Below are 19,788 nucleotides of genomic sequence, written 5' to 3'. Positions count from 1 at the left end.
TGCAAACTAAAACCACACTGAAATACCACTACACCCCTCCTAGAATGTCTAAACGAAAAAGACTGGGAATATACCCAGTGTTGTCAAGGATGCTCTCATACAACCATTTTGGAAAAGGGCTGGGCAGTTTCTTCAGAAGTGAAACATCCACTTACCATATGACCCCGCCATGCAACTCCGACGTAACCACCCGAGGGAAAGGAAAGCGTATGGTCGTAGCAGCTTTATTTGAACTAGCCAAATATGAGAAACAACCCAAATGTCCCTCAACAGGTGAACAGATAAGTAATTTATGGTATACAGTGAAATACAATTCATCAATACAGATTAACTGTTGATACATGCAACAACGTGGACAGCTCTCCAAGTTATTAGGCTGAGTGAAAGAAGCCAGACAAAACAGTGCAGGTACGGTATTATTCAATTTATATAAAAGCCTAGAAAATACAAACTAACCTGTGATGACAGAAAGGACACCAAAGGTTGCCTGGAGATGCCAGGGGTGGGGTGGAGGGAAGGATGGCAGAGGGGCATGAGGAAACCTTTAAGGTTGATGGATATGTTCAATATCTTGATGTGTGTCAAGTATATTTCAACTTCCAAAATGAATACTATGGTGGAAAAAGGAAGGGTGTGTGGGGTGAGACACACTGTGGCCGCCATCTTGGAAAATACAACCTACCTCATTCAGTAGGTGTTTCAACCAGCTGTGTGCTAAGTACTTTACAGCACTGGTACTAAGTCCACCCACCCAGCAACCCAACCAGAAGGGAAGATGAGGAAGTGGCCAACTCTTTATTGTTATTATTATCTTGATTGTGATCAGAGAGCCATGAGGTCTTGGTCTCTGGGAGGGAAGGGCGTCTCAGGGCTCTGGTGAGCAGGACATCGGGGCTTTTCTCCCTGAGCCGCAGGAGAAGCTGCTCCCCACTTCTTGGGACACGTCAGGAAGCAGAGGCGCCCTTTACAGAGCAACACAATGAGGTGGAGGCTTTGTGGACGAGTGTCGGGACATGGCTGCTGAACTGAGAAGCAGGAAGGGGCTTGCAGAGGGGCCTCTCTTGGGCAGGAGGGGTCCCCCCTTCTTCTGCTACATTATCCCTTTGGACAGGTAGATGCCCGCCCAGGACCCTCTGGTAATTGTATCCAGCTTTCCTCTGGGAACCACCATGTTATGATTTGAAGTCCTCAAAGGTCAGCTGAAATTGCCCCCTGCTCCCACCACAGCTTCCAGGGGGCCCAGCCGGCTCACTGATCTCAGTGATTGGCTCGGGCAAATGCATGAGCCAGGCTAGGTCAACCAACATCAGCCTTGGACATGTGCTCTAAGTAACAGGAAGGAGACTTCCCCTTTTCCCTGGGGTGGCTGGCTATGCTGGCCAACGGGAGCCCTGGATGCTGCTGGGCATCTCTCCACCACACGTGGAGAGCCTACCGAAAGATGGATGCAGGATGGAGAGAAGGAAAGGGATGTGTTTCTGACATCATAGTTCAGGCCTGTCCAGCCATCCATGAAGCTGGGACCTCTTCAGGACTCTTTTGGGGGGCAATAAACCACCTCCTTTGCTTAAACCGGTTGCACTTGGGTTTCTGTTTTTTGCAAACCAAGCAGTCGTCTGTGCTTCGACCCAGCACTCAGATGCCCCACCCCCACTCGTACAGGGGCTTTCCGAGAGACCCGGATATTGGGGTTGGCCCGCAATTGCACTGTGCCTGTCTGTCCCCCACACTCCAGACCTAGGGAGGAAGCAGACACCAAGCCCCTGGTTCTGGGGCCCCAGGGAGGGCTCAGTTTGAGAAGCGCTGCACGCTCCCTCCAGTCCCGGGGCAGTTACGAGATGGCAACCCAACCAGAGCTTCCGAGCGGGGTCCCGGTGTCCTGGCGTGGCTGGGTCCTGTGTGTCTGGCTACTGCTGTCTGTTTCTGGTGAGGTCCTCCCTTCTCCCTGTCCCAGAGCCTAATTAGGCCTCTCTCTCCTTTTTATAAGGGTGGAGGGCTGCCCAACAGACAGACTCTGGTTTAGGAACCTAGAAGGAGTGGGTGTGGACCGGAGAGAGGCTGGTGCACAGCTCCGTGGACCCCTCACTCCCAGCCCCTGTGGGGAACCCAGGCCTGAGGGACAACAGGGCACCGAGAAGGTGGGAGGTTGAGGGGGCTGAGTCTTGGGAAGGGCAGTTGAGGGATGGGAGGGTCGGCACCGGTACTCGGGGAAGGGGGACAGATCCCTTGTGTGATGCTGTCCAATGGAGCTAAACAGAAATAATAGAAATTCGTGACACTGATCAAGCAGTCACTGTGTGCTAGACTTTATCTCATTTAATCCTTATGACGATTCTGTGAGGTGGGTTCTACAACCCTCACTTTACAGTGACACTGAGGCTCACGTAAGGTGTCCACAGTCACACAGCTCGCAGATGGGGGCTGACCCGGGGGCCGCTGGGGGTCTGGTGGAAGCCGTGGAGTTCCTGGGGGGAGGATGGGCTGGAGCAGGACAGAGGCGTCAGCAGGAGCAGCGGGAGGCTGGGGGCCATCCAGGAGGCAGGAGGTGACCCAGGCTGGGGCGGCTTCGGTGGAGGGGTGGACAGCTGGGTGACAGGATCTGCAGGACCTGGAGACCCAGACTTTGTCTGCAGGCTGGTGAAGCTCCGAGGATGGGGAATGGAGGGGGTGGGGAATCTTCCTCCCTCTAATTGTGTGTAAAGGAGACCAGAGAGGAACCGAGGAGTCCTCAGGGAAGAGCTACCCCAGGTGCGCTCCTGGGGAGAGACAGGGAGGGAGAGATGGAGCAGCGACTAAGATGGAGGCCCTGGAAGGGCCGATGGGATAGGCAGGTGAGGTGGGGGGGGCTAGCGGGGGTGGGGGGTGGTGAGAGCCGACCGGGCTTTGACACAGGAGTGGTCAAGGTCAGTGCTGCAGAAAGTTCAGGAGAGATGAAGACCAGGAGATCCCAGTACCTACTGGTTGTGGTGGTCGAGTGTGGTGGGAGAGAGGGGCTTGTTCTTTTCCAAATGTGAAACTTTTCATTTCTGACTGTAATAGTAAAGCCTGAAAAATACAATTCAACAGGGGTAGACATATTAAAAGGTGTTAGGACCTCCCACGATTCTAAACCCACAGACCACTGCTGTGACTGGTTTTAAAATCTCCTTCAGATCTGGGGATACAGACCAAAACAGACACATACCAATATAAGAGAATTCCCATTGCTCCACATCTTTGCCAAAACGAAATGTTACCTTTCATTTTAGCCATTCAGGTGTGTGTGCACCTGATCTCACTGTAGTCTTAATTTCTGTTTCCCTGATGAATAACGGGATTGAGCGCGTTTTCATGTGTATCGAACTTTAGGATATCTTGTTCTGTGAGGGGCCTGTTGAAATTTTTGTTTGTTTTTCTATTGGTTCGTTTGACTTCTTGTTACTGATTTGCAGGTCTTTATATAATCTAAATAGAACTCCTCTGTTGGTCATATGTGTTGTATCTTCCACTCCGTGGATTTTCTCACTGTTGTTAATGGTGTCTCCTGCTAAACAAAGGCTCCCAGTTTTTTGTTGTTCAAATAAAAGTTTTTCCATTATAGCTGACATTTTTTGGTACTGTATTTAAGAAATCTTTGCCTACTGAGATTTCTTTCTAGGATTTATGTTGATATTCTCCTATGTTTTCCTCTAAGCTTTATTGGTTTACGTTCCAGATTTAGTATATAATCCAGCTGAAACTAATTTTTGGTTATAATCTACGAAGAATGGAGGTGAGAATTCACTTCCTGTGCCTACCAAGTTGACCCAGCACCACTGATGGGAAGGACTGTCCCTTCTCCATAGACGTGCGGTATTCCTTTGTCCTAACACTGTATACACGTTTTGGATTCTGTCCTGTGTTCCGCTGACCCCTTGTCTATTCTTGCACCAACCCCACACTGTTCACATTACATCAGTCCTTCAATGGTTTGGTTCCCTGGTAGTGTAAGTCCTCCAGTTTTGCTGTTTTTCAAGAAGGCCCTAGACTCTCTGCTTTTAGCAGGGAGTCTGCTTCTCCCTCTGACCCGCCCCCCTCTCATGTGCTCTCTCTCTCTCTCTCTCTCATTCTCGCTCTCTCAAATGAATAAATAAAGAAATAAAATCTTTAAAAAAAAAGAAGGCCCTAGATATTCTAGGAACTTTATATTTCCATAAAAATTTTAGAATCAGCTTATCATTTTCCACAAAAAGACACGCTGGGGCTTGATTGGAACTGGTTTGAAACTGTGTACCAGTCTGGGAAGAACTGATAACTCTATAATATTGAATATTCCAATACATGCACATAGTATATCCCTCCACTTATTTACATTTTCACAATTTCCTTCAGTAATGTTGTATAGATTTCAGTGTAGAGGACTTGCATATTTTTATTAATTTCTAGGTATCTGATGTTTTTGATGCTATCATAGATATTATTTTATTAATTTCATTGTCTATTTTTCTATCTTCACCTTATATCCAGTGACCTTGCTAAACTCATTCATTAATTCTAATATAGTCTATACACTTAAAAACTTATTATGAATACCACTAGGTTGTCTACAAATGAAATTTTATTTCTTCCTTTCCAGTCCTTATGTGTTTTTAGAAACAACTTCTGTGAAGTATACGTGTCATACAATTCACCCATTTTAAGTGTACAATTGAGTTTTAAAGCATTTTTTTTTAGAAGGGTTATTTGGAAGTATGCTGTTTTCCAAACATTTGGGAACTTTTCAAATATCTTTGTTAGATTTCTAATTTAATTCCATTGTAGTCAAAGAACATTATTTGTATGACTTGAATCCTTTTAAATGTAATTAAGACTTGTTTTATGGCTCAGAATGTGATCTATGCTGATAAAAGTTCCATGGACTTTTGAAAAAAAAGTATATTTGGCAGTTGTTGGGTGGGTTGTTCCATAAATAGCACTTATTAAATTGGTTGATGGTAAAAAAAAAAAAAAAGTTGTTTGATGGTATTATTCAAGTCATCTTTATCCTCAGTGATTTTCTTTGTACTTCTAACAAATACTAAAAGATGGGTGTTGAAATCTCTGGCTGTTACTGTGGATCTTTCTGTGCAGTTCTATTCCTTTTGCTTCTTTTATTTTAAAACTCCATTGTGTGCGTAAGTGTTTAAGATCGTTAAATTCTCTTGATGAATTAAGCTCTTTAACATTATGAAATAAAACTTTTTACCATCAGTAATATTCTTTGCCCTGAAATCAACTTTATCTGATTTTGATACTGCCCCTTCAGTTGTTTGTTTTTTTTAAATCATAGTAGCATAGTCTCTCATTTCCATCTTTCTTCTTTTAAACTATCTTTGTCTTTAAGTGGGTTTCTTGTGATGGAATATAGTTGGGCTTATTTTCTTATCCAATCAGAGTTTCAGTTGAGGTGTTAGACCACTTGCATTTAATATGATTATTGATATGGCTGGGTTTATGGTAGAATGACCCCTTTACATCATTAAGTGGACATCTTTACCTCTCATACTGTTTCTTGCCTTAAAGTCTACTTGGTCTGATACTAGTATAGCTATACCAGTTATATTCATATTTTTACTTTCAGTGTTTTGATGTCCTAATATTTAGGGTGTGTCTTCGGTTAGCAGGTTATAGTTGTTAGATTTTGATCCATTCTATCTTAGTCTTTTAATCATAGAATTAATCCACTTATATTTAGCATAATTACTAATATATTTGCATTTATATCTATTCTATTGTTTGTTTCTTCTTCCTTTTTCTCCATTTGTTGTCTTCTTTTGGATTCTTTTAAAACATATCATTCCTGGGGTGCCTGGGTGGCTCAGTCGTTAAGCGTCTGCCTTCAGCTCAGCTCATGATCCCAGGGTCCTGGGATCGAGCCCCGCATCAAGCCCCTCACCGGGCTCCCGGCTCCATGGGAGGCCTGCTTCTGCCTGCTTCTCCCTCTCCCACTCCCCCTGCTTGTATTCCCTCTCTCGCTGTCTCTCTCTCTTTAAAAAAAATAAATTAAAAAATCTTTAAAAAAAATATTCCCTCCTCTAAAAACTTGCTAATTATTTTTTTTTTCAAGATTTTATTTATTTATTTGAGAGAGAGAGAATGAGAGATAGAGAGCACGAGAGGGAAGAGGGTCAGAGGGAGAAGCAGACTCCCTGCCGAGCAGGGAGCCCGATGCGGGACTCGATCCCGGGACTCCAGGATCATGACCTGAGCCGAAGGCAGTCGCTTAACCAACTGAGCCACCCAGGCGCCCCTAAAAACTTGCTAATTAAACATTGTTTTATTATTCTTTTAGTGGCTACTCTGACAGATTAAAATATGCATTTCTGACTTTATGGTCTAATATAATATTACATTGATCACTTCTCAAATAAGGCTAGGATATTAGAGTACTTTAACTTCACTTTTCTCCTCCCAACTTTTGTGTTGTTTTGGTAAGGCATTTTAAGTCAATATATATTTTAAAGACATTTGTATTGCTTTGTGCAGACAATGTTTATTTATATTTAACTACATATTTACCCTAAGGCTCTTCATTCCTTCATGCATTTCCCTATTTCTATCTAGGAAATCTTTGCCTACTTATTTTAAAAAAGATTTTATATATTTATTTGACAGAGACAGACACAGTGAGAGAGGGAACACAAGCAGGGGGAGTGGGAGAGGGAGAAGCAGGCCTCCCGCGGAGCAGGGAGCCCAACGTGGGGCTCGATCCCAGGACCCTAGGATCATGACCTGAGCCAAAGGCAGACGCTTAACGACTGAGCCACCCAGGCGTGCCCCTAGGATCACTTTTCTTTTGCCTGAAGATTTCCCTTTAGGATTCCTTTTGTGAAAGCCTCATGGTGACAAATTCTCTCAGCTTTTATCTGAGAACACCTTTATTTTAAAGACTGTTTTCATTAGGAAAAGACAAAAACAAAAACAAAGTGTGGTGGCAGTTTTTTTTCACCCCAGAACTTTAAATATGTCTTTTCATTGTTTTCTGGCTTTCATCATATCTGATGAGAAGTAAGCCATCATTCTTAGTGTAACACAGTACATTAATCAAAATCAAGAAGCCCTGTAACCCTGAAACAAATAATACATTATATGTTAATAAAAAAGTCTCATCAAATTAAAAAAATCAAGAAGTCAACATTAATATGGGATTTAACCTACCAATCTTACTCAGATCTCACCAGTTCTCTCTCCAGTATTCTGTAGAACAACAACAAAAAATATGGTCTAGGATCTAATCTAGGCTCACACTGTATTTAGTTATCATATCTCTTGATTTAGTCTCCTTTAATGTGGAACAGTTCCTTAGTCTTCACCTTTCATGATAGAGTGCAGGCCAGTTCTTCTGTAGAACATCCCTCAGCTTGGGTTTGTCTGATATTTCCTCATGATTAGATTCAGGCTATGCATTTTTGACAGGAATACCTCAGAAAGGAGGTAGTGTTCTCAATGCATTATATCAGGAGGCACATGAAGTCTATTTGCCCCATTCCTGCTGATATTAATTTTGATCATGTGGTTAAGCTGTGTCTGCCAGGTTTCTGCACTATAAATTACTATTTTTTTCTCCTTGTAGTTAACAAGTAATTTGGGGGAGGAATTTTGAGAATTTATGAAGATACTGATCTCAAAACACAAACACACACACACACACACACCCCAAAAGCCCAAAACTTTTTATCCTCTATTGATGCTTCTTGCCTGAGCAATTACTACTATGGTGGTTGTCAAACGGTGGCTTTCTAATTCCAGAATTCCTTCTACAATTAGGTGGAAGTCTACAGAATGCATTTTTTAATAAGAGTTCCATCTACTTCTCATTTGCTTTGTTCCTAAGGGCCTACCCCTTTGGGGTTTTCAACTGAAATCCTGGTGTATACAGCAGGGTCTTTCCTTTTGAGAGAGGCTGAATTCTGATCTCTTATCTTCTCAGCACTGTGACTCTGCAAAATTCTGCTCTGCTTTACAGAGGTCTGGGCTTAGCTTCTAAGGTTCCCATCTTATAAAACTTCAGACTTCAGTAAATGGCATGAAACCTGAACTTATATTTGAGGCTTCTCAAACCTTCAATTTCATCACTCCAGCCTATGAGACTATAAAAACCTCCGCTAATTTCTCTTGTCTCACTATAAAAACCCTTCTGCCTGGGGAAAGCCTGGATCCTTAGCCTCCTGCCAGAGTCAGCAAAGGCAAGTGGCTGAAAATCCCCACGGTTCTCCCCTCTCCACAACCTTAACCCTTCCAATAGCTGTTGCTCCTGTAACTCTCTTAAACTTGAAATATCACCTGTTTATTTTCACTGGGAACGTTATTTGGCTGCCAACTACTCCATCCTACCCCGACGTGAGAGTTCTACATTTTCCTTTTTGGAGGCTGTGGAGTATTGCATCATATGAGTGTCTCGTTTAAAAATTTAACCTCTCTTCTAATTATATTTATTTTCTCATTATTATAATGAGTACTGCAATAATCATGCTTATAGGTATACCGATATACATGAGTTATTTTTGTAAGATAAATTTATGGAAATAAAATGGCCAGGTCACAAAGTATGATGATTTGCAATTTTGACAGGTATTGTCAAACGGCCCTCTAGTAAGACCGTGCACTCGGCTGAGCTGACAGTGTCTAATAAATGACCATTGAGGTGTTTCGAGCGGGTCACAATCTTCTCTGCCTCTTCAGGTGCCTCAGAGGTCTCCCAGCCCTCTCTGTTCCAGACTCAGTCTTCTGTGGTGAGTGGGCAAGGCAATCCACAGATCTGGTGTGTGGTGCAGGGCAGCCCTGCCAGTGCTCCTGTCTTCTCTTGGTACCAGCAGCTGAGGGGGAGTGGCCCCACCTTCCTGCTGAGTCAGCGAGAAGGGATGCCCCCAACCTATGGTTTGGGTGTGAATCCTCGCTTCCTGGTAGAGATGGACCCAGGCAAAAATGCCGCCCTCCTTACCGTGGGCCATGCCAGCCCTGCTGACGAGGGCATCTACTACTGTGCCCTGTGGTTTTCAGGCCAGTATGTCTTTGGAGAAGGTACCCGTCTGCTCTATCAGGGTGAGTGAGTCTCAGAGTGTAGGGATCTGGTAGCCCTAGTGTGTAAGACTGCAATGGTGGGGGTGGCAGTGGGCAGAAAGGTGTCGATGGTGGAGCCCCCTTGGAGGAAGCCTTGCTCAGTAGGGATAAAGGGAAGAGAAGGAGGGCCCAGAAGACTAGACGACCAGCACAGAAAAGGCTCAAGCTTCTGGATGGTGGATTCGACTGGGAGCATCTGAGGATGGACACAGACACCTTAGGCCCAGACTTTTAGGCCTGGGAGGGGAAGCCTAATCAAGAACATTACATCCCTTCCCTTCCCTTGCTCTGTAGGAAGGATGCTGGAGGCCCAGAGGATGAAGAGTACGTGGCAGAGACAAACTCAGAGCTCATCTTCTGGCCAGAAGGCTAGCTGTGGGGGGAAACAGATTCCAAGAAAAGCAAGCGAAGGCCATGGAGGAAGGGGAGAAGCGTCTCCAGAAGGAAGGAGATGCAACAGGACTATGAGCTTGGAAGGGGCTGGTGGTAGTGGGTGACTTCCCGTCATTCCCTGCAGCTAAGAGGCAATCCCCGGCTTTCCAGCCACCTGAGCTGAGCCCGTTTGTCCCAGCCTCTGGCCCTCCCTTCCACGTACTTTGTGTGGCCCTCGGACACAACCCTGACCCTCTGAGGGTCTCCTGGGTCCTGAAAGGCCAGTGTCGGGAGGAAGAGGACTCCACCGGAGGAGCCGGGGAGCCCGTGGCCAGCTGGCTGCAGCTGCCTCGGGAGGTGGCGGCAATGTCTGTGACCTGCCGAAGCTTGCACCAGACTGGAGTCTCAGAAGTCACGCTGTCCCTCCCCTGCAGCCAAGGTGAGAAAAGAGGACCTAGGGGTGTGCTCCAGGCTTCCTGATGCAACCGCCTGGGACACTGACATCAGTTCCCCCTGGCAAACTGCAAGGCACTGCTGTGCGGGGCAAAGAACCCTTGGCTTGGCCCCAGCTTCCGGGTGAAGCCTGGACTTGGCTTTGGAGCCTATGCAGTGACGTTGTGGGACCAACTTCCCCCAAAGCCCTCATACCTACTCTGTCACTCCTGGCTTCTGCATTCTCTAGTGGCAAATGCCTCTTTATTTCCTTTGGGGGATACAGCAGAGGGAAGCTATCTGAAGGGCATCTGCGCTGTTCCAGGGTGCGGGAGAAGGCTGGAATTGAAGAACAGGAAGGAGACTCATGAGAAGATCGGACACACTCGTCTAGCTAAGGACCCTCAGACATTGAGCTGGGACCTGGACCCCTAGGTAGCAAAGCCATGACTTTTCACCACCAACCACCCATTTGAGAAGCATTTAGGGAGTACTATGTGTTTCCTAGGGCAGAGAGATGACTGGAACAGTGTGAACATTAGTGAGTCTAGAAGGCGAGGTCAGACACTGAACCAATGTTTAAAATGCAAGGAGAACGGCCCTAAGGCTTTTAGGGCAGGAACACGGGATATTCAGGAGCTGAGAGAGCTGGGGCGGGGGGTGGGGGGGCCCTCCTGCAGGAGGGCCCGGGAAGCTCCCATGGACGAAGCAGAGTCAGAGCTGAGCCCTCAGATTCTAGCTGGACCCAGTCAAGAGCACCTGGGTCTAGTCCTGGTTCTGCCCTCAACTCTCTGTGGCCCCTTGGAGTCTTTCACCTTCTCTCGGCCTCAGATCCACCCACCCATCTACCACTCCCAGTCCCAACTGTCTTTGCCCTTACAGATCTTAAGTCTAACTTTTTCATCTGTAAAAATGGGGAGTAATAGAACCTCTTGGAGGATCAAGTGAGCCAGAGAGAGCTCTCCAGGAGGCAGTCAGAGGGCCAGGCTGGTCCGACTCACGCTGTGCCTGTCTCCCTCGCAGTGGAGCTGGAACAGACCCTCACCGCTGCCGCCTGCTGCTACCTGGGCCTGCTTGCTGCAGCTCTGGTCTATGGCCTCATCGTGGCTGCCCTCCAGAGGGATCGCTGCTGTAAGGCCCACCCTATGGAGCCACTCACCCGACAGGGTCAAGGAGCAGCCCTCGGTTCCAGGGTGCAGGCGGGCAGAAGGTGCCCCCCTGTCAGGGCCCCGGAGCGCAAGGGGCCTACCCCCAGCAGATTCCACGTCGTCCTCCGAGGGGCTGCCCGTGCGCTGGACCCTCCCTCCTTGCTCCAGCCAGCTTCCTCCTAGTCTGCTGGCCTTTTGTTACCCTGTGGGGCCCCCTTTTTTCTCCCAGAGTGTTCAAATTTCTCCACAAATACAGGGAATTTGAGAAGATACTGCTGTGCTGTTGTTCTGGGCAAGGGAGGTGGGATCCCAGGACCGAGGCCAGCAGCTCCCAGGGGAGGCCTGTCCAGGGTCGGCAGACTCTGAGGACAGGTCAGCCACCCCAGCCCGGAGCCTGATGGTCAAATAGGTCCCAAAGCCAATATGGCTCGTTGGAGGGAAACACATACGGCAGAGGCAGACGATCATGATTTGCGGCTCATGAACTGAGAAAGCCGGGTCACACCCACCCTCTCTCACTTCTTCATCTAGTTGAGAGTGGGGTATCTAGGGTCCCCCCCTTTTTGGTTAAAATCCTTTTATTCTTACCCCCCCTTTAAAGATTTTATTTATTTATTTGAGAGAGAGACGGAGAAGCAGGCTCCCTGCTAAGCAGAGAGACCAATATGGGGCTCCATCCCAGGACCCTGGGACCATGACCTGAGCCGAAGGCAGATGCTTAACCGACTGAGCCACCCAGGCGCCCCTCTTACCCCGTTGAGAACAAATGGCAAATACCTCTGAGGACTGAAGTTGCTCAAGGATCTCTTACCAGAGAGAGCACACAGAATTTTACGGTAGGGGGAGTCATTCAGAGACTGCTAAGGCAGCATGGTCCCCGTGACTGCTGTGTCTCCATGAGGAGCCAAGTGCAGCAGGGCAAGGTAACCCACCTCTCCTTTGTGGGGGTACCAGCGACGAGGAGCCTGAGCCCGGAACCTCATCTCCCATGCTTACACCACAGGGGCGCATCCTCTCGGGGACGCTCTAGAGCATCTGGCCCCACACTCTTCCCCTTCAGGGTGATGGCTGCCCAGAGCTCCCTACAGTGTTTGTAGTTAGGGCTCAAAGGCCCCCAAGCCGTCTTCCTCCTTTCTTCTACACTTCACCTTCTCCCAGCCTCTGCGCTACACCGATGTGGCACCTGCCGAAAATGGAGCTGAAGAGTTCTGAGAAGAAACCCTGGTCCCAGGACCCCTCAGTCCTCTCTCACTGGGCGTCCCAGCACTTGAATCCCGGTACGCACATGTCTACTTCGAGAAATCCTTGCTATCGTGCCAACTCCTTAGTGAGGACTTTGTAACACCCCGGCGCAAATTAGCTTTGCCGACAGTGGAGGAGGTGGAAAGCTCAGCAAGGGTGTCCCAGAGGTCACTGGCCCTGGGACTGGGCTGTTGGGATGCGGAGGCGAGGGCTGACCAACAGGGACCTGGTGGGGCATGGAGAAGAAATATGGCCTAGTTCTGGCCCCAGTGGGAAGGTGGCCACTAGTCACTGGTGCCATCCACGTGTGCTATCTGTAAGGATAAGTCCCAGCGAGGAGCTCTCCCCAGGAAGGAGCCTTAGGTCGTGCCTTAAACACATCCGTCAAGTGAATCTTTCCCAACACCTCAGCCTGAAAGTCAGAAAACCTTGGATCTGACCTCTGGCTCTCCTCTAAAGGTCCTATGTCCTACTGTGCTTGACCTGCCCAGCTGAGGAGACAAAGGATGCCAGTGAGTGCGGCGAGTCGGCGGCAAGTTCAGTCAGTGTGCACAGCCGAGCGCACAGCTCCACGGCGGCTCCTGGCAGAGCAGGCGGGGGTCCTCCCAGTCACCAGAGAAGATTTCACCAGTAAAAACCTGCAAACTCTTTATTAAATTCTCCCATTTCATCTGTACAGAAAAAAATGCACATTATGTTCAGGATCTCAGTAACATTTCAAAATTACACAGCATGAACATGTAAAAACAAGGAACTGCCGGGATTTTATACATAGAAAGAAAAATCATTTACAAAAGAGGCTTGTTAATTTTACTTTTTTTTCTCTTTCTTAAAAAAAAAAAAGTTCAAGGCCTAAGATCTCACACAGCACCTGCTGTTCAGTCTGTTTTCCTGCTTGGACTGACCTGGGCACGCTGAGCCAGGAGGAGCCGTCAGGAAGCCCGCGGCCGGCTCAGCTCTGCCGCGGCCCCTCCAGCCCGTGTGCTGCAGCCTGCCCCGGGGGCCTGCTCCTGCCTCCCCGGCTCTGGCATGGGCTTGCTGGGCTCTGGGGTCCAGGTGTCGATTCCATGATGGGGGAAGGCAAAAACAGAATATAGAGGCACTATCTGAATTTTCTCCTTGCCTAGGGAGGTTCCTCTACTGCCCGTATCCCAACATCCCTACTGGGGTGTGGTGACAGATCTTGGGAGGAGGCGCGGAGAGGAAACCATCAGGATCTTGTCACCACCAGCCCAAGGAGACAGTCCCACCTTGTGCTCTGGACGACAAACAGTCCCTGGGTCTCCATAGTGACCTCACTAGATGGTTCGGGGAAGCTGGTCACTCTGTAGAGTCAGTCTGGGTTTGTATGACTTGTCTGTCGTCTGAGGCCGGGGCAGGAAGGGGGCTTCACCTTCGAACTAGACTGACCTCACATGTGACCCTGGTCCTAATGGAGAGGAGGAGCAAGAGGAGAGTACTAGAGAGATGGTCGACCGAAGACAGAGGAGAGAGGGAGACAGTAAGAGAGCCAAAGGCAGGCCAGAACATCAGCTCTGGCCCCATGGTCCTTGGGAATCGGAGACCAGAGGAGAAGAGGTGAAGAGAGAGGAGTTCCTAAAAGCCCAGGAGAAACTAAGGAACTGGGAGTACTGCATTTGATAAAGTGATGCAGGTGCCACCCAAATCGTGAGAAATAAAAGGGATCTTTCAGGTTTCTCAAATTTGTAAGAATCTGAAATACAGATACTATATACCTAAATGCACACAATTCAAAAAGCCCTCTTCTTTTTGTTCTATGGCAAAATTCAGGCTGAATGTGTCAGGCTGGGTTGGCTGGCGTTGTGGCTCTCCATAACGGTTCACTTAACATAAGCTATACTCGGAGTGTGGGCAGTTTTTGGTGGGGGAGGGGAAGAAACAGGAAATGAGAGCCTTTTCTCAAAAGAACTTGAGACCAGCTACATGAAGCAATCCACCTCTCCCTGGATGACGCACTATAGTGGGGGTCTTTGGGATAGAAGCTGTACCACAGCCCGGAGGATGGGAGACATTTCCAGAAGTCATTCTCACACAAGAATGAATCTTCTCTTGGGAAAATAGAGGGAAGTCAGTACGTAAGTTCCTTTCCACTTTGATGATATGTAAACGGATAATACAGACCTCTTTACTATTGGATTCTTTTATTCCATGACTTCGGGAAATGGGAGGAAGTGAAACCTGATCATTCTGTCACCTCTTCTGGGAAAGCAGACTCTCCTCCCCCCCCCCCCCCCCCAGAGCTGCTCTCTGTCCCCCAGAAAAGGAAGTACAGGATACAAGAGAGCGGAAGGCCCGGAAGGCCCGCAGGGAATTGAGGCCAGTGCCTGCCGAGCACCAGAATCCCCTGGCTTCCAGGGACGGGCTGGCTCCAAACAAGCCGACCGGACCCACAGAACTGAGGGTTCTCCAGGGAATGCAGAGGAAGGCTTTCCTGCTGGAGTGAACCTGAGCCTTTGCTCTGCTCCCACCTAGCACATGTTGCTAAGAGACTTTTCTTGGGACAGAAGCAAGAGCAGAGGGAGGTGAGGGATGCACCAGGGTAAAGGTCTCACTTCCAGAGCTACCATTCTGTGAGAGAAACTCAGTTAGAGGAACGGTCTTGTTCTTGACAGCCTGCCTGCATTTCTGATTTCGTGTACCCCAGGGCCTCCAGCCCAATAGAGTAACCTCCTGGTGCCTGTCGAGTGTTGTGGAGCACACAGTTATGACTCCCTGAGATACTGGACAGAGCTGAGAAGGCCAGATGAGTTCCCTGGCTACTGTAATTTTCAGCAAGTGCCTGAAGCCTTGACCTTGGAACCACAGCCCTGCCCACAACCCCATCACTGGCTCCTTGTTATTGTCCCCGGGCTGGACACCACAAGAGATAAGGACAGAGTCCATCCTCGGCTCCTCCACTAGGGCCATGGTTCCTCCTCTTCACTAGCTCTCGACTAGCTGACTTATCCATGACTGGCCCATAAGGCTAGTAATCCATGAGGCTCAGAACCTGTGTTGTTCCACCAAATGAGGGACCAAACGGATACAGTTGAGCTGCAGGTTCAGATGGTGCTGGGCCCCCTTGGAGGTAGAAAACTGCTCAGGACACTACCTGGGACTCTCAAGAACCGGTCACCTGAAACTACTCCAAGCAGGATGATGAAATGCTTTCTAGCAACAAACAACTGAAAATACTGGCAGAATTATCCCTTTTATTCTGATTATTTCTAAAGATGACAAATATTTCAAGAATCAAACTCCTTTTCAAGCTTCCCGATTTGTTGCAGACAACTAAGACAAACCCAAAATGTCAAGACACCTTAAACTATGGAGATGTTTTACATACACTGGGAGGGAGAACGTACAGATGGAGAGCGGTATGCGCACACTCACCAGATGACGAACGTCTATCTATCGTATCCTGTAAACCACGCCAGACACGTCGGGGGGGGGGGGGCTGCGTTTAGATGACATCCCCAGTTCTCACTCCCGAGCTCCTGCAGCCCAGGTGGGAACTCCTGGAGGCGGACCATCTGGACTAGCCCAATTCAGTCCCACAATGGTGGTAGTAGGGGGCTGTTGCCCGGACTCCAAGAGGTTCAAGTTTTATGAGGCTAAGAATCCCAGGACAGGTGCTGAGAATCAGGAAGACCCTAAGAGCAGGACTGAGGGGACCAAGTGGCTTAGCAGCTCCCCTGGTGACTTGAAGTACCCTAGGCAGGGGGACAGAGCTGGCTTCTGGACCCCATTGCCTCCAGGAAGGGTAGCAACAAGAAAAAGAAGAAAACCACAGTATTCAAATATATGCCAGTCAGATTAGACAAGGAGTAATTTGAATCAACTGATCCACACACTGACCCACTTTGTAACGAACACATTTCAGGGGAGACAAATGTTGCGTAGGTCCTGCAGCCCATGCGGACGGTGGCAAAGGAGGGGCAGGGCAATGAAGGGTGCCATGGTCTATGTGAACAGTTTTAGGCACGTGATTTATAATACTCTGTGGACGTCTAACAGGTTAATAAAATATATATTATATAAATATATCTCCTACTGTACACACTGCCCTCTTGTGCAGCCACTGTAACTCCATGCCCCAAACTCAAACCAAGGTGTGCCAGGTTGGACCCTGATGCTTGCACCCCTCCCTTTTATACTCCAAACCTGTCATCCCACACTGGAAGGACGAGGGAGGACAGCCAGGAAGACTGCTTCCATAAAGCTCAGATTCTGGAAAGACTGATGAATCATCAAAGTACAACGTTTAAGCCAATGCCTACTACAGTGGGTGTACGCAGCAAATGGACAGAAAGGGGAAAAAAACAAAACAAAACACGGAGAATAGGCTCCATCTTTTAACATAGTAACTTTCCAAGTCCTCTCCACAAAGAGGCATAAGGGAACTTGTCTGGGAAGGTGGCCTCAAGCCCGCAGAAGGGTCACGTTGGATGGCCAGTCACACCCTGAGACCATGCCTAAATCTTTATAAGCCACTGTCTCTGACCTGCATTGTTGCCTGAAACATAAAGCAAAGTGAATCAATCCCTGCCCCTCCTTCCTGCCCTAAGCTCCCTCTCCCGCTGTAGTCACTGTCTCCCAGCAGGCCTTCTAGAGTAACTGCTATCCCCCAGCAGGGTCAGTCCAAATGTGACTGAGTCCTATGCTAGCCTGGAGGAGGATGATGCCTGGGATCCTGTGCCTTGGGACTCAGAGTCCAGCCTCTCGGTGCAGATCAAGTGGCTGACCAGCTTCACACACTTCTGATCTCCCCAACCCGTTTGCCCTTGGCCCAGGGAAGCTCATGCTTGCTTTACTTCACTGAAGTGAGGAGATCATAGAAACACTCATGGCCTTGGGGTCGTGACCAGCAGTGGCTCTGTTAAGGTGGGAACTGGAAGGCATCACTGTTTCAGCCCAGAAGAAAACAAGACCCAAAGCAGGCTGGTTAGTGGTTTCCCACTCCTCGGTGAAGTCCATGGCCACCACATGGTCCAGAGGTGTTTTTGAGAAATGAGCAAGACATCCCAGTAATAGCATATTGGTTGGTGTGTTTTCCCCCTAAAGTCCTGCCTTCATTTTACAGTCACACAGAAGAAATAACCCCATTGCCCAATCAAGCCTGGAGGAGATGTGTTACTATATACATTTTTTTCTTTCTTTAAAAACTTCTTTCTTTTTTTTTTTTTTTTTTTTGGTTTTTGTTTTTTTTGTTTTGTTTTTTTTTTTAAAAATCATTTGAGTTGCAGGTCAGGTAAGTTGGTTCTGGAAGTATTGGTAGTTCCATTGGTATGAGAGAGACTTGTCTACGGGCAGGTAAACCCAAATTTGCCAACACAGGCGATAACCAAAGCGGCCAGCTGCAGCTGCTGCACAAATGGTGGAGGTGGAGGAGGGGGAGGAGGGCACCACGGACACAGGCGAAGTCGAAGACGGGACAACGCCGAGGACACCTGCTGCTGCTCTAACATGGGTGTTGGTGCCACCTGTGAGAAGAACCAGGTGAGTGGGCACACTATACAGGAGGGCTGTACAAACTGGGCACCGGACAGGTAGTTCCTCTGGCGGTCAAGGTGGCTCTACCTGTCCTTAAGCTCTCGTGTTACCCGCTTGGTAATCCGTCCACACATCAGGCCAATCAGGAACAATATACAGATGCTCCCACTGATCACAGAGAGAATGTAGTTCTTTGATGGAGATGTCATCACTTGCATGGCGAGGTCGGAGAAGCCATCTGCTGGGGCCACCTGGAACGACACATAGCAGCATCGGTCTCTGAGAGAGAACTGGGCTAGGGTGGCGTCAGCTCTATCCCGCCCCCCCTCAATTCTTAGTTTAGCTTATGCCATTTCTTTTGGGGAGAGCGGACAAGGGACAAGAAAATCAAACAGAGAGCTACAATTCTTTTTCCTGATCATAATACAGGCATATCTACTGCACAAAATTAGAAAATACAGACAAATACAAAGAGATGGGGGCTCATACCATCCATCATGGTGACCACCACCACCAACCTGGCATCAGCCCTTACACTGAGGACCTGGCAGAGTGCTCCACATGGCTTTGCTTTTTTCCCAAAGGGGCTCCACACCTGGCATGGAGCCCATGGTGGGGCTTGAACTCATGACCCTGAGATTAAGACCTGAGCTGAGATCAAGAGTTGGACGCTCAACCGAGCCACCTAGGTGCTCCACTGACATGTTTTCAATCATTTAGTCCTCATACCAATCCTTGAAAGATTTTATTACTCCCACATTACAGCTGAAGACCCAGAGGCCCAAGGGGTGGGAGGTGGTTACTTGCGCAATGTCACAGGTTCTTATGTATTCGGATTTATTTTTAAAAACACAGAGAACAGCTGAAATTGTGTTGGATGCTGGTTCTTCATCTTGACTTCTTTTCACTCACCATTAAATCGTGAGCACTGCCCCTCAGCAGAAACACTGTGCAAACATGAGTCAGGCCAACTGAACACACCGCACCACTCCCATAGTCATGGACTTGCAGTCTAGCCAGTTTCCATACTGTGCTCCTCTCTGCTTTCTCGAATGGACTTCTAGGCAGCCCCTGAGAGCAGAATCAGGGCCCTGAGGCTCCCCAGGTGCACAGGGACAGGAACCTGCTCTTTTGGGTCTCACTTTAGCCTGGGTGCCCGAGAGGGTCTGCCAGAGACATCTGGCTACGTCTATCTGCTTCTCTGCGCATCCCACAGAGCAGGGAGGTTTCAGAGGAACGTGATCTACACGCTGACATTTGCTGGCACCAAGCCAGCAGTGGGGTCATGGCAGCAACACTTCGCAACCGACTGGTGGAGAGGCTGAGCAAGGGAGAGAATGACCTGGCGCCTCTCCGCGGCCTCACTTGACTGACGGCTTCCAAGCCAACTCTGGTCCCTTGGGGGAAGGGGTGAGGGACGTACTTGCTACCGGACAGCTGTGATCCCGTCCCTTCATTTCCCTTACATCTAGGTGGGAAGACTTTTCGTGGTCCTTCCTGTTTGCCTGTTACCTTGACCTTTCAAGTGGGCGACAGGAGGAACTGGTCAAGAAAGTGGGCGCAGTTCTTGTGATCACTCTCTTAATCCAAGGCAACCGGGAATGTCCGTCCTGATGCGGGTGACACCAAGAGCGTGGATCTAGAAACCTGACTTTCTCACTGAGGCCAAGTCACAACTTCCACAACCGTAAAGTGAAATAATCACCCCACTTACCCCACTGGGTTTCAAGGTTCAAGCGAGGTAATATGGCCATCAGTGTGTCTTATACACCACAGAGCAATGTACACATGAGAAGAACTGTTATTCTTCTCGCTGAGGCTCAATTTTTGTAGAAAAAATCTCCCCCAGCCCCAGTCTGCCCGGGTACCACACACATTCACCAGTGTCCTGATGTCTCTCTGCCCAATTATTTCCCTGCTTCAGCCTAGCCAAGGGCCAGGGCTAGTCTCACAAACATATGCTCCTCCCAAACACTGGGTCAAGTCAGAAAACCAAGCTTTCAGACAGCAGTGGCCAGCCCTCTTGCTTTCCTATGAGCATGAC

At 48.5% G+C, this 19,788-nt stretch overlaps 1 protein-coding gene and 1 long non-coding RNA gene across 4 annotated transcripts in view; one reads left to right on the top strand and one right to left on the bottom strand.

Moving 5' to 3' along the window:
* Positions 1-6,787: 6,787 nt before the first annotated feature.
* Positions 6,788-13,071, top strand: LOC112836913 (uncharacterized). 2 transcript variants are annotated; one of them, XR_012374602.1, is made up of 3 exons: positions 6,788-9,868; positions 10,187-12,286; positions 12,711-13,071. It is a non-coding gene; the product is annotated as an uncharacterized lncRNA (long non-coding RNA). The 2 variants fall into 2 exon arrangements; XR_003211600.2 differs by lacking the exon at positions 6,788-9,868 and having other exon boundaries at positions 9,875-12,286.
* Positions 12,874-19,788, bottom strand: part of GLG1 (golgi glycoprotein 1) — a 155,239-nt gene continuing 148,324 nt past the window's right edge. The window contains exons 26-27 of one of the 2 annotated variants that reach the window (XM_025888889.2): positions 17,832-17,995; positions 12,874-17,734 (exon numbers count right to left, since the gene is read on the bottom strand). In XM_025888889.2, the coding sequence (XP_025744674.1) occupies positions 17,713-17,734; positions 17,832-17,995 (186 nt within the window). In that variant the 3' untranslated portion in view covers positions 12,874-17,712. Of the gene's footprint in view, positions 17,996-19,788 lie in introns of both variants that reach the window. The other variant, XM_025888890.2, reaches the window with a different exon arrangement.

Source organism: Callorhinus ursinus, unplaced genomic scaffold (genome assembly GCF_003265705.2).
Source record: "Callorhinus ursinus isolate GAN/ISIS: 27379988/994484 unplaced genomic scaffold, GSC_fseal_2.0 scaffold37, whole genome shotgun sequence".
NCBI lineage: Eukaryota > Metazoa > Chordata > Mammalia > Carnivora > Otariidae > Callorhinus > Callorhinus ursinus.
This window is presented reverse-complemented; position numbering and strand designations above follow the sequence as displayed.